Genomic DNA, 14,127 nt, shown 5'->3' with positions numbered 1-14,127 from the left:
GATAGGATAGAATAGAATAGAATAGAATAGAAGAATAGAATAGAATAGAATAGATAGAATAGATAGAATAGAATAGAATAGAAGAATAGAATAGAATAGAAGAATAGAAGAATAGAAGAATAGAATAGAATAGAATAGAATAGAATAGAATAGAATAGAATAGAATAGAATAGAATAGAATAGGCGACAGTCCCCTTTCTGGAAGGGTCCGGGGGTGAGAGCGGTCTGGGGGGGGGGGGCGGGGGGGGGGGGGTCCGGGGGTGAGAGCGGTCTGGGGGGGGGTGGGAAGGGGGGGGGTCTGGGGGTGAGAGCGGTCTGGGGGGGGGCGTGTTCTACTGTGTAGCGTTATTTATACAGGCGTCTTCAAGTATCTACTATCGTGTTTCTTTCTTTTTTCTTGAATGATTCTATTTATGAATTGTAGTATCTTCATCTTCTGCGTTATTGTACTGTATGTTTTAATTAAGGACTCTTGGAAGACGAGCCGATGGCTCAAATAGATCCTAATAGAATAGAATCAAAATCAAGACGAGAGCTACGAATAGAGTTCAGCACCGCTCCGTCACAAGGAATAGAATAGAATAGAAAAGAATAGAATAGAAAAGAAAAGAATAGAATATAAGAATAGAATAGAATAGAATAGAATAGAATAGAAAAGAAAAGAAAAGAAAGAAAAGAATAGAATATAAGAATAGAATAGAATAGAATAGAATAGAATAGAATAGAATAGAATAGAAAAGAATAGAATAGAATAGAATAGAATAGAATAGAATAGAATAGAATAGAAAAGAAAAGAATAGAATATAAGAATAGAATAGAATAGAATAGAATAGAATAGAATAGAAGAATAGAATAGAAGAATAGAATAGAATAGAATAGAATAGAATAGAAAAGAAAAGAAAAGAATAGAATAGAATAGAAAAGAATAGAATAGAATAGAATAGAATAGAATAGAATAGAATAGAAAAGAATAGAATAGAATAGAATAGAATAGAATAGAATAGAAAAGAAAATAATAGAATATAAGAATAGAATAGAATAGAATAGAATAGAATAGAATAGAATAGAATAGAATAGAATAGAAAAGAATAGAATAGAATAGAATAGAATAGAATAGAATAGAATATAAGAATAGAATAGAATAGAAAATAATAGAATAGAATAGAATAGAATAGAATAGAATAGAATAGAATAGAATAGAATAGAATAGAATAGAATAGAAGAATAGAATAGAATAGAATAGAATAGAATAGAAAAGAAAAGAAAAGAAAAGAAAAGAAAAGAAAAGAATAGAATAGAATAGAATAGAATAGAATAGAATAGAAAAGAATAGAATAGAAGAATAGAATAGAATAGAATAGAATAGAATAGAAGAATAGAATAGAATAGAATAGAAGAATAGGATAGAATAGAATAGAAGAATAGGATAGGATAGAATAGAATAGAATAGAATAGAAGAATAGAATAGAATAGAATAGAATAGAATAGAATAGAATAGAATAGAATAGAATAGAATAGAATAGAAGAATAGAATAGAATAGAAGAATAGAAGAATAGAAGAATAGAATAGAATAGAATAGAATAGAATAGAATAGAATGTCTTTATTGTCATTGTGCCAAGGTGCAACGAAATTAAATTAGCTTCAACTTGAGTGCGCTGGTGTGCTGGGAGATGAGTGTGGGTGGAGGGTGTGTATATTGCCGTGTGCTGGACATTAAACACCCCTGGGGTAAATGCCCTCGCCCCTGGGGTAAATGCCCTCGCCCCCGGGGTCCCTCACCCCGTCTGGACCTGATGTCTGACCGCCATCTTGTTTTCCTGCTCTTTCTACAGGAGACATTCCGATGACCTCATGGAGGGAGAAGATGACTCCATGTAGAGATGGCAATACACACATATCACACACACGCACGCACACACACACACACACACACACACACTGTGATCCACCGAGCACATCACTGGACCATACACACTGTGGAGCCGGCATCGTGGCAGGCTTCATGTTGACCACTGTGCTTCAGCTGACCGGTGGCGTGGGCGCCTCCTACAGCCCCCTCCGAACACCCTCACCTCCGACCGCCGTCCTCGCCACGACCTCTGACCCCTGACTTTTACTTCCCTCGTTCTCTCCGTTTGACGCCCCCCCCCCCCCCGACCGAAGGAAGGAGGGGACGAACCGGACCGCACGCCACCTCGAACCGAGACACACGCTGAGAAAACGCTCATGACGACACACAGCTGGACAGACTGAAACCTCTGTCCGGCCGAAAGATGGAAAGAAAACGTCAGCTGGACCAGAGAGGAGAGATGGAGGGTTTTCTCCCGTTCGCTCCAGACCGCTCTCCTACACCGTGGGGAGCTTCGACGCACGAGAGGACTTGACATAGCACAGCTATGCGCATACAAACACCGTCGCCTTGGAGATGACGGTTGGTGACTCTCCAGGGATCACTTGGAAGACATTTTGGACCACTGAGAGCCCGGGGGGGGGCAAACTTCCCCTAGGTCACTTCCAGGCCTACACAGCTGAGTCATACAGGAAGTAGGAAGTAGCCTCTCGAGTTCCCGCAGGAAGTCACAGTGAAGGAGAACAGATCCATCTGCACGTACACCTGGGACGCTTAAAAGTGCATCATTCCAGTGATGTCATTTGTGTTTTTGGGATATAAAAAAAAACGAGGCCGAATTTGAATTTGTTTTTTTTTTTTTTTTGCACTGTGCATTCTGTAATGTGAACCAAAGAGAGCTCTATGTCCCTTTAAAAGACAGTGCTGTCCATTATCAGGCTCCCTCAGGGTTGGCATCAAAAGGTTTGATAGTTTTTACTCTGTAAAAGTTTTAGAGACTGATATTCATCATTGATTTAGGCGCAATGTTAGTATGTAATACTAAAGTGCCTTCAAAATTGCATTTATAGACTACGCTTAGATTGAAGTTCAGAAAGCATTTAGGCTCTGATAAGGACTCAGTGTTTATGAACACCTCCTTCCTAAGCAGGACATGAAGACAATAAGGTCTTTAAACTCAGATTGAAGTTATCCTCACATAACAGTTCCTATCTCCAGGTCTGTATGAAGGGTTAGGGTTAGGGTTAGGGCTGCCAGGTCTGTATAAAGGGTTAGGGTTAGGGTTAGGGACGGATTTTCTACTACAATCTTCGTACAAAATCGAGCACAAAACAATCCACCTCTCAGACAGCTACTGTCAAGATGTTGGAAAACATGATTCAAGAAGGAGTCCTCTTTTTAAGTTGGAGGGCGTTCAGAGAAATAAATCAGAAATAAGTCTGTTATCAGCCAAGATAACTTGGCTTGTGGCTCCGTGCCTCATCCGTGCCTCATCCATGCCTCATCCATGCCTTAACACCACACACAAAATGATTGTATATGAACAGAAATGCAGATTACTCCATGTTATGTTCTAATAGTCTCAGCTGTGATGTCAGAATAACCAAGACCAACTGAAGTAAGCATCCATTCAAGTTTGAACATCCAAGGGTTTCTGTGGGCCTTTAAGCAACTCCACTTACGTGAGTGTGACAATGACATGAAAAGTGCACTTAAAATGTCTTATGTGATGGCATTGTCTTATTTTTTGAAATTACATTTTTATTCCACTGGGACAATAGCGTTTGTACTGTTTCTGAGAGACCAGTGTTTCAACCTGTGGATGAGCATTCCTGCTGTACTGTGTATATGATGAGCTGTGTTACTGTAGCTTCAAACATACTTGTGTTCCTGGACCAAACTGCGGTTGAAGATTTAGCAGTTAGCGTGGAGTTAGCATGTCGAGAGATATCCTTTGTTGTGTAATTGGACACAGGTTTAGAAAAAACCAAAGTGTATAAGAGCAATATGCTAGCCATGGACTGGCATGGCCTTTCGCCGTTCACGTCAAAGACTTCAAAACGTTCGATTGTATTGTTATCCAAACAGAGACTTTGCAGTTGAATATCACCAAAGGATGATGTAAAAAGACAAAGAAAGAAAAAAGTTTTTGGAAACAACTTTTCATAAGATTATGTCATATGTTTGCAAGTTTGTATTTGTTGTAACATTTTGTTTGTGTCTTTGCAGTGCTTTGCTCATGTATCATGTCTTACAAACAAAATGTACGGTGCTAGAGGATACAGAATTATGTTTTTGTTTTTTGTTCATCATGGTGCTTTTGTGCACAACCAAGAAACCTGCTAAATCTGTGCAATTATGTACTGACGATATGAAAATATAATCGATTTGACTCTGAAATTTGACTGATTACATGGAACAAAATGTCTGCTGTTCACTGTTGGCATTTCCGTAGTACCTGCTAATACAGGACAGTGCATCCCAATGGTTTTGTTTGAAGTTGTGTTCAATTTTGTTTTGTTTTTCTACAGCTTAAGTATATTCAGAAAACATTAATGACACTGTCACTTGTGAAGTGAAAGTCAACATGCTCTTTATCTTAATATGAGTGTTTGCTCTGTGACTGGTTATTAATGCTGTACATACATGGAGCTACTGAGACCAAATTACACACTTTCTCCCTGGTGCCTTGAACGATGCTGACACACCTGTGTGAAGGTGACCTTAACGAACTGGATCTTAATCAAAGAAACAAGCCAAGTAGAAGTTAGTTTATTACTGTATGTGACTTTCTTTAGGTTTCTTCTTTGTACCTGTACAGCAAAAAATAACTTTGTAATTTCATGCGTTTTTTTTTTTCTTTTTAATTACTGTTTTGTCTTAAAAATGTTTTTCCTTAATAAAAAGGGAAATCCTGTTTTGGATGGTTTTGATTTTGTATTCATGCATTTAATACACCAGGCTGGGAAGACTAGCAAATAACTTAAGCTTAAGATATTTCACATAGTACGTACAGTGATATATGCAATATTTGTACTGTTATAACTATCACTATTATGTGACCTATTCCACAACACATTTCACACACATTTTGCAAAATGCAAAGTTCCAGCCTCTCTTTGCCCAGTTCACACATCTTGTATTGACATTTTCCTTAATTCCATTATGCATTTATACAAAGCTAATGTGCACATATCAAAGCTGCAGAAGGAAAAGAATGCAAAAGATATCAAAAGTCACAAACTATCTAACCTGTCTTGGTTTTATGAAAATAGTGCAGTGATATTTTGATTAAACACACAAAAATTGTAGCGCTAATTATGCACATTTAATGAAAGGAATCAGTGGCAAACAAATGACAGAATACGGATGTGATATTATGAACCAGCATGGATTTGTAAAAGACATAGTAGACGTTCAGCAAATGACAAAACATTATCAGTTAACTGGGAATGTTAGTGTAGTTTTTAAAACTACATTTAATCATTGACTGATGTACTAAACTATGGTGTCTCACCTTTCCATCACCTATTATCTCTTTCTACAGCATTTCCTCATAGATTTCCTGGATGATGCTACAATCGTCCGTGCATTTATTGTACTTGTACTACAGCACTCAACCATTTTGTCTCCAGCTATTACACAACTCAAATCAAAAGTGGAATGATTATGAACAAGCAACAATTTGAGCACACACAATTTTTTGGAGAATGATAAAAACAGAAATCCACTGGAACCAAGTGGTTGATAATAATACAAGAGCTGAAATGTGCGTCAGACTACTGAACATTTGCTACCCACAAAATGAGGGTTTAAGAGCCTGAACGATTAGCTTATTAGCATTTAGCTGTAAACATTCATCGGCTGCGACCACCCATTATCAGTCTCTCTGCCATTATCATTAGTCATCTATTGGGTTCAGCTGGCAAAGAAACCTTTGAAGTGGCGTTCAACTGCCATATCGTCATTCCGGAGTTTCTGGAGGCAACTGGCCATTTTGGAAGCGGCCATTTTGTTACATTTTTACAGTTCTCCATGGATGACAGTTGTCCTTGGGACACTAGTTTGGGTCATCGCGTGGGATGTTTTTAGTTGGGTTTTTTTTATATACAGAAAGTATGAAATATGACCCTTATGTTTCCTCATAGGAGTTCTTTAAGTTTCAGAGTCGTACATTTGAAGAGCACCAGGCTGTGTAGAGAGCGCGGTTCCGTCAACTGATGCATCGGTCCAGCTCACTTGGAGAAGGAGAGGGTCTGCTGGATACGGTGACGGTGTCTTTCAGGGTGAAGCATTGTGGGTAAGACATAACAGATTTCTCCCTCAGATGGCAAAGATTGTCCGTGTGTCAAGAATCTGTGGTAGGAAGAAAACGGAAAACATGGTCAACAAACAGTTTTTATCGCTGCTCGCCCTCCTGAGGGGGATTTTACACCTCATTTCATCACAAGCCCAAATCAGATGTCAGAGACACAAAATAAACATTTTGTTAGTTTGTTTACAGGGAAAAGTTATTATTTCTTTGTGCAAAATGTGTTCCGTCAGATATATCAGAGAGAAAACTCACAATGCAGTCACTGTGTAGTTGGTGTGTGTGTGCTATCCATCGTCCCTGGAGACTTGCAAACAAACACTATTGTTTCGCATTTCAGGGCGAAAAAAAAAAAAATCCTCTGCTTTTCGCTTCTGCTTCTTCTCTTGTTAAACAACCAAATATTTCACCTAGATCTTTCTCAGTTACACCTAATTACAGTATATCTTTCCATGTTGAGAAAGAAAGTGAGAGTGAGAAAGCTGTCCTGTTTGCATATGTAGTTTGTGGGTGTTCTTCTATTGCAATGCGGTGATTAAACTATTATACATAAATTGCCAGGAATGACTTGTTTTCTCATGTGCTGTTTGTCTCAACCGTGAAAACCCCTCTTTCAGAAGACAGTGTTCCTCTGGACTTAATCTCAGTTCAGTCTAGAACAGCACAGAAACTTCCAGAATCCAGCCTGGGTCGGGGTGCACAGACAATAGTAGCCTGCCTGGTGTTTGAGTCGTCTCTCTGGATAGTAACGTTACTATGAATGCCGTTGCTTAACAGAGGTGTCATATGCAGTGATTGCTTGTACAACGTACTGTACTACATAAAGCCATACAGAAAACAGCAATGTACACACACACACACACACACACACACACACACACACACACACACTCCGGAAAGAGATGCATGCTCTCAAGCTCTAACTTAATTTTAAAGTTTCCAAGATATACTCTGTTAAATCTATAATAGCTAATATCCAGGTAACATCCATGCCTAAAGCAGCAGCAGCAGAGGTTGGACAAACGCTTCTATAGCTGATAGAAATGCAGTCCTATATAATACAAAATAGACAACGCGCCTCTCAGTGCACGATCACAAAGCGGATTCACACGTATACACACTCCAATCACACGTTTACACACTGGCTGTATAGACATGGCTGCTCTTCTGCTCTTGCCTACGTGTCAAAATGTGTTCCCCTCCGTTTATCACTACAGCTGTTGGACAAAACCCAACTCCAGCCCCAACACACACACACACACACACACACACACGCACACACACACACACACACACACGCACACGCACGCACACACATACACACACACACACACACACACACACACACACACACACACACACACGTCAAACACCTGCTCCAGCCTCTGCCCAGAGTTCAAACTACTAAAAATACAGATGAATATCAGAAGCCCACGACTCCTGGAACAGAACTTATTTTGCAAAGCTCTTAAAAATGCAGATGGACCACAGAGGACTTACAGCTGCTCCCAGATCAGTTTTGACCTCAACACAGGTCTAAACACATGCAGAGAAGAAGGTCCGACAGCTGGTTTCAGGTCAGCAACAAACTGATACCCTCTCAATCCCAAGCTGCGGTCGAGGTTCCGGTAGGGGTGCGAGGTAACAGGTTTTGGGAGTGAGGCAACCAGCCATCTCCAACACAGAAACACAGTCACTAAGAATCAAAGTCTGCTCATGGCAAAAAAAATAAAATGTTTATGTAAACAGATCGCACACACATATGAACACTGCCCCATCTAGAAATGTGTTCCTATGAACTATTGCACGCACACACACCACCATATGAATGCAGTACACGTGCACAATGCACCTTACACACTCGCACATGCAACCTATTCCGTCCTTTCGCGTAAACACATACCTCTTACAATAAACAAACACATACACTCACACTATAAACACACATGGGAAGAATTTTCTAATCGTTATCCAGATTTTTCTGATTTTCTTAACCCTTGATTTTTTTTTTTTTTTCCAAAGCTCAGTAAACTTTTGCTGCCATCTTCAAGGTGAACACCTGAGGTCGAAGGTCACTCCAAAACAAACCTCTTATTTTGGAAACATTCCGAACCAGGAAATCCTCCTTCTAGAAGGTTCCTGAAAGTTTGCTTTGTAACCTATCCTACCTGCCTCTCGAAATCCCACTCCCCATCTCAGCATAGACCCAACACTCCACCCAACACTCTCCATTTCAATCCATAGCTTCACATTTTTCTTAACGCTCTTGATACTTTCGAAAACAAAACAAACGCCAGCCGTCGTAGCACAGGTCGAACTTAATCACACTCTTTCCACTGACGCCCCGTAGAGAGGGGGAGATAAGTGAATAAGAACGTGGAGAGGCAGGTAATAACCGGGCTGCGCCCGTTCAAGGACAATCTCCTCCACATGGAGGCCCTTCAAAGTCCGCTCTGGAGGCCGCGCTCGGCTTTAATAGCGAGAACACCTGGAGTCTGCACGTGGCGTCAGCGCCGCTTCTGAGAGGACATGTGTGAGGGCGGTCGGCTCTGTGTGTGTGTGTGTGTGTGTGTGTGTGTGTGTGTGTGTGTGTGTGTGTGTGTGTGTGTGCGTGTGCGTGTAGAGTACATGTGTGAGGGCAATCGGCTCGGAGCTGTGTGTGTGTGTGTGTGTGTGTAGAGTACATGTGTGAGTGCGATCGGCTCTGAGCTCTGTGTGTGTGTGTGTGTGTGTGTGTGTGTGTGTGTGTGTGTGTGTGTGTGCGTGTGTGTGTGTGTGTAGAGGTATGTGTGAGGGCGATGGGCTCTGAGCTGTGTGTGTGTGTGTGTGTGTGTGTGTGTGTGTGTGTGTGTGTTGAAGTTTTGTTTGTATGTTTTCTCAGTACCTGTACGTGTGCATTACTGCGATTACTCTCGGTCGAAGTCGTGTTGCACGCTGGGTATTTTCCAGTGCGCATTCGAGCGCGCATTCTTACGATCGCATCATCTGCTAGTGTGTGTGTGTGTGTGTGTGTGTTCACGTGTGTGCCGCGCGCACGTCTCCGTGCTCGTGTGTGCGCTCGCACACGTGTGTGTGATCACCTTGATCTCTCACCTCTGATCTAAAGCTCTGCTTTTCCTCTGCTACCCCCCCCCCCCCTCCCTCCCCCTCCCCCTCCCCCCCGCCCCCCCCCCTTGACATGGGAGTCCCGGTCTAACATGAGTTCAGCTCAGCTGTCTTGTGTCTGAGGGATCGTCCTTCTGCACCCCGTCACCTCTGGCTCCTCACTCTTTCCACTTCCTCTTCTTCCATTCTGTCTGCCTGCGATACGGCTTTCAATCACGCTCGTCTTCCTCCATCTTTAATAACGAGCGCTCCTCTTTTAGGGTTCTTAACGAGTGCTTCTCTTGTAGGTTCTTAACAACTTTCTTGTAGGTTCTTAACGAGCGCTTCTCTTGTAGGTTCCTAACAACTTTCTTGTAGGTTCTTAACGAGCGCTTCTCTTGTAGGTTCTTAACGAGCGCTTCTCTTGTAGGTTCTTAACGAGCGCTTCTCTTGTAGGTTCTTAACGAGAGCTTCTCTTGTAGGTTCCTAACAATTTTCTTGTAGGTTCTTAACGAGCGCTTCTCTTGTAGGTTCTTAACGAGCGCTTCTCTTGTAGGTTCTTAATCTACATTCTGGTGGGGTCGTCCACAGGTAACGTTTTGTGTGGGGTTTTTTCTGAGCGAACAGAGGAGAAGGTTGATAGGGAGATACAACCTTTGAAACAACATACTGTAACGCACACGCGCACACAGCCAAACATGCACTTGCTGGTACATCAGCTACACAATGATCCACAAAGGTAGGGGACTTTACGTAAACAAGCACACACGCGCACACACACACATACACACACTCATGTGTTGGCACACACACACACACGCACACACACACACAAACACACTCATGTGTTGGCTCATACACACACACACACACACACACACACACAGCATCAAGATCTCCCCTGGCACACACACCTTGCTAATGCCTCACAACTGTTTCCAATCTAAAGGTTCCTGCTTGTCTGGGCCCCGGCAGGGCTGATTGCACGACACTGGATACAAGATCCTGAGAGAGAGAGAGAGAGAGAGAGAGAGAGAGAGAGAGAGAGAGAGAGAGAGAGAGAGAGACTAGGGGGGGGAGTCATGAGGAGGGAGAGAGAGAGAGAGAGAGAGGGAGAGGGGGAGATAAAAAGAGAGAGACAGATCATGAGGAGAAAGAGAGAGAGAGAGAGAGAGAGATAGAGAGAAGGAGAGAGAAAGAGATCCTGAGGAGAAAGAGAGAGGGGGAGAGAGAGAGAGAGGGAGAGAGAGAGACAGATCCTGAGGAGAAAGAGAGAGAGAGATAGAGAGAGAGAGAGAGAGAGGGAGAGAGAGAGAGAGAGAGAGAGGGAGCGAGAGATAGAGAGAAAGAGAGAGATAGAGAGAGAGAGAGAGAGAGAGAGAGATAGAGAGAGATAGAGAGAGAGAGAGAGAGAGAGAGAGAGGGAGAGAGAGAGAGGGAGAGAGAGAGGGAGAGAGATAGAGAGAAAGAGAGAGAGAGAGAGAGAGAGAGAGAGAGGGAGAGAGAGAGAGGGAGAGAGATAGAGAGAAAGACAGAGAGAGAGGTAGAGAGAGAGAGGTATGGATGGGGAGCTGCTTTTTCTCTTTCCTTCCCTTTCCCTCTTTTCCTGCGATATACCTGTCCAAGACCAGTGTGTCTGTTTATGCGATCAGAATAAAGACGGACCCACGTCTCCAACTGACCAGAGCGTCCAGACACCCTTTACACACACACACGGCTGATCCACACCCTCCAGACACCCTTTACACACACACACAGCTGATCCAGACACCCTTTACACACACACACAGCTGATCCAGACACCCTTTACACACACACACGGCTGATCCACACCCTCCACAGAAACACATGGATTGACTAATTGATTGATTTATGTATGAAATACATTTGTTTGCTTTTATCCTTAAACTTAAATGTCATCAATTGCATTTAGGTAAGAAACATGTTGTCATTTTGGGTGATAGAACTACTAAATAAGAACTGTAAAGTCCCATCTCTGGTATTTAGTACTTAGTAGTGAAATGGAAGACATCATTCTCTTATTAATATAACTTCCTAATCCATCCTCTTATTAATATTACTTCCTAATCAAACTGTGTCCAGATTGTATCCAGACTCTGACGTTTTGCACACACAATATATTAAATTGACACATTTTTCTATCGATAATTTTGTTTCACCAGTTGAACTAATAGAAAACTGACAATTTTGTGTGACTAATTAAATTACTTTGAAAATGAAAAATATAATTAAAACTTAAAACAAAAAAATAGAGGAAATGGTAACAATAGTTTAAAACAAGCAGTTTTATCATAATCATTATTTTTAGCTTTTTTATTTTAGACACATGAACATAATTTGAACTAGAAAGAAAAATCGCAGTAAAATTTTTCTTTCGTAGATGAAAGTTTAGAAAATAACACAAACACATATACATGGATTTGCTATTTACGCTGTGAGTGGTCTGCTGAATTATTGGGAACAGGAAGTTTGATCAGAGTGCACTTTCATTGTTTAGTTTGATCAGAAAGTGCCTTTAATTGGGTGATTGTGTAGCTGTGCTAAGAGTGTAGGCCTCAAGCCACCTGTCCAGTTCTCCACTGACCCAGAGATTCACACAACCAATACTTTCATCAGCTGTGTACCACCCAGATCGTAACTTTCTTATTAAACATTCTGTACCAAGACATTAGTACCCACTGTAAACCACCATCTGCTTTTCTGACACCTCCTGTCTATTGAGTTATTTATCATACTTATTTAAATGTACAATCTTTAAAATGTACATTTTTGTCACAAATATAATATCAGTACTACCATGACGTTATATTCAATGACTGAATCAAATTTTTGTTGTTAGGCAACTGTTTCCACGGTACTGATACTGTACTGTGAGTGCTATGCTTAATTTGATATTTTTTGTATTATCTATGTCCCTGTCAGTAATAACACAGGCTCTTTGGCCCGATGTTACATTACATAATTGTTTGGATGAGAATGAGTACAAATTTATGAGACTGACAAAGACGCTGATAATGCCCTCAGATTGTCTGTCCTGGATTCAGCGATAGGAAGCAAAGAAGACGCTGAAGAAGAACTGGTAAGAACGGTGAATTGTTGTAGAACTGGTAAGAACGGTGAATAAAACCGTCCTCATTCAGCTTCTGTTCCGTGTGTGTGTGTGTGTGTGTGTGTGTGTATGGGCGGTGTGTGCGCATGCAGGTGTGTTTTCATGCGTGTTTGTGTTCATACCTGAGGTGCTGCTCTGAAGAGGCTGCAGGAGTTGAGTTAAATTGTTGGAAGGCTGGAGGCCTAAACAGGGCAGGGGTGCGGGGTCGGGGGTCGGGGGTCAGGGGGGTACAGGGGTTTGGGGGTCGGGGGTCAGGGGTTACAGGGGTGTGGGGGTCAGGGTGGTACAGGGGGAACAGTGGAGCAAGTGCGTTGGGTCATTCAGATTCACGACAGCGTGGAGTAGAGTGGTTCGAACCTTGGACCGGGTAGGACAGGAAGCAAGGAAGGACGCAGAAAGGTTAACGGACCAGGAGAAAGACCCGGTCTTTAGGGTGTTTAGGAGAGAGAGGACAGAGTAGAGGGGTCAGCGGGGGTCAGGGAGTCAGGTACGGGTAGCAGGAGGGGACAGTAGGCTAGTGGCTGGCGGACATGGCCCAGGCCCCCTCCATCCTCCAGACTGAGAAGGCGTAGCTGAGTCTCTCGTGGGCCAGGTAGTTACAGCTGGCCAGCTTGGCGTCCATCTCGTCGCTCTGCAGCACCTGGTACAGGAAGTCGATGTAGCGCGACGCTAGCTTGAGGATCTGGATCTTGCTCAGCTTGTCCGAGGGCAGCGTGGGAATGATCTTCCGCAGCGAGGAGAAGGCGTCGTTCAGCGACTGCGTCCGCTGGCGCTCGCGCACGTTGGCGATGACCCGCTGCGTGTGGAGGTCCTCGAAGGGCTGCTCCGGACCGGGCCCTAGCGACGGCGGCGCGATGGACACCACCGCCGTCGGGGGACTCTTCTTCGGGCGTTTGGGCCCTGAGGGAACCAGGCTGTTGGGGCTCCGGGCGCCCCCCGTCTCCTCCACCCTGCCGAGGGCGTCCTTCTTGGGGTAGGGTACCCGCTTCCGCCCCCCCTGCTGTCCGCCCTTCTTGGGCCCCCGTTCCAGCTCCTCCTCGCTGGCCCCCAGGCCGCCCTCCGGGGAGTTGGTGCAGGACACCTCCTCGCGCATGATGGCGTCCCTCACAGGACCCCCTTCCTTCGCCTTCCGAGGCAGAGTGATGTCGCTCTCCGTCCTTTCCGGCTCTTTCTCTCTCTCTCCTTCACCCGGTCTTTTTTCGGACACCTGTATCCGACGCGGGGGTTTTTCCTCGAAAGCTCTCGCTGAGACACGCGCACGCACGTCTCTTCTTCTCCCGATGATTAAAGAGGCAAACGACGTCTTTACTCACTACAGTTACACCACGGAGTTTGAGCTAGTTCTTAGTCAGACTTTCTCTGGCTTCCTGGATCTCTACGTGGAATTATTTACCTCCAGTCTTCCATCTCAGCCCGCCTGAAGAATAACAACAAACCATCTGGTTCCGTTGCTCGAACTCCTCTCCTTTTATAATCGTTCGTAACTCTGGGCCTTACCGGCGGCTCCCATTGGCCTAAGACACTTCCGTTGGGTGTGGCTTTGGGCCGGAGCAGAGCAGAGAAGCAGGAAGTGGAGCGTGAGGTTGGTGGATGGCAGGGAAGGGGGTAAGTGGCCCTCTCAGCCAATCAGGGGGAGGCAGGGCTAATGCGGCAGAAGTTGTCTGAGCCTTTATGGGTTCCAGATTTCTCCGGGAACTCTCCTGGCGTTAGACCGCTCCCACTTGTCTGTCTCTACTCACATCAACTCACT

General features: G+C 43.5%; 2 protein-coding genes across 2 annotated transcripts in view; one reads left to right on the top strand and one right to left on the bottom strand.

Moving 5' to 3' along the window:
• The window catches only part of LOC311315097 (histone deacetylase 7-like), a gene marked incomplete at both ends in the record, with an annotated part of 33,922 nt that extends 31,817 nt beyond the window's left edge, over positions 1–2,105 (top strand). The window contains 1 exon segment of the mRNA XM_084445698.1: positions 2,055–2,105. Coding sequence (XP_084301824.1) covers positions 2,055–2,105 — 51 coding nt within the window.
• Positions 2,106–12,891: 10,786 nt separating this feature from the next.
• LOC311314964 (twist-related protein 2-like) lies at positions 12,892–13,470 on the bottom strand (the record flags this gene model as incomplete). The annotated part of the gene is made up of 1 exon (XM_084445514.1): positions 12,892–13,470. One exon carries the CDS (start codon positions 13,468–13,470, stop codon positions 12,892–12,894), a length of 579 nt encoding a protein of 192 aa, XP_084301640.1.
• Positions 13,471–14,127: the final 657 nt, after the last annotated feature.

Source organism: Borostomias antarcticus, assembly GCF_949987555.1.
Source record: "Borostomias antarcticus genome assembly, chromosome: 11".
Lineage (NCBI taxonomy): Eukaryota > Metazoa > Chordata > Actinopteri > Stomiiformes > Stomiidae > Borostomias > Borostomias antarcticus.
Note: the sequence above shows the minus strand (reverse complement) of the source record. Positions and strands in the feature narration are given on the sequence as shown.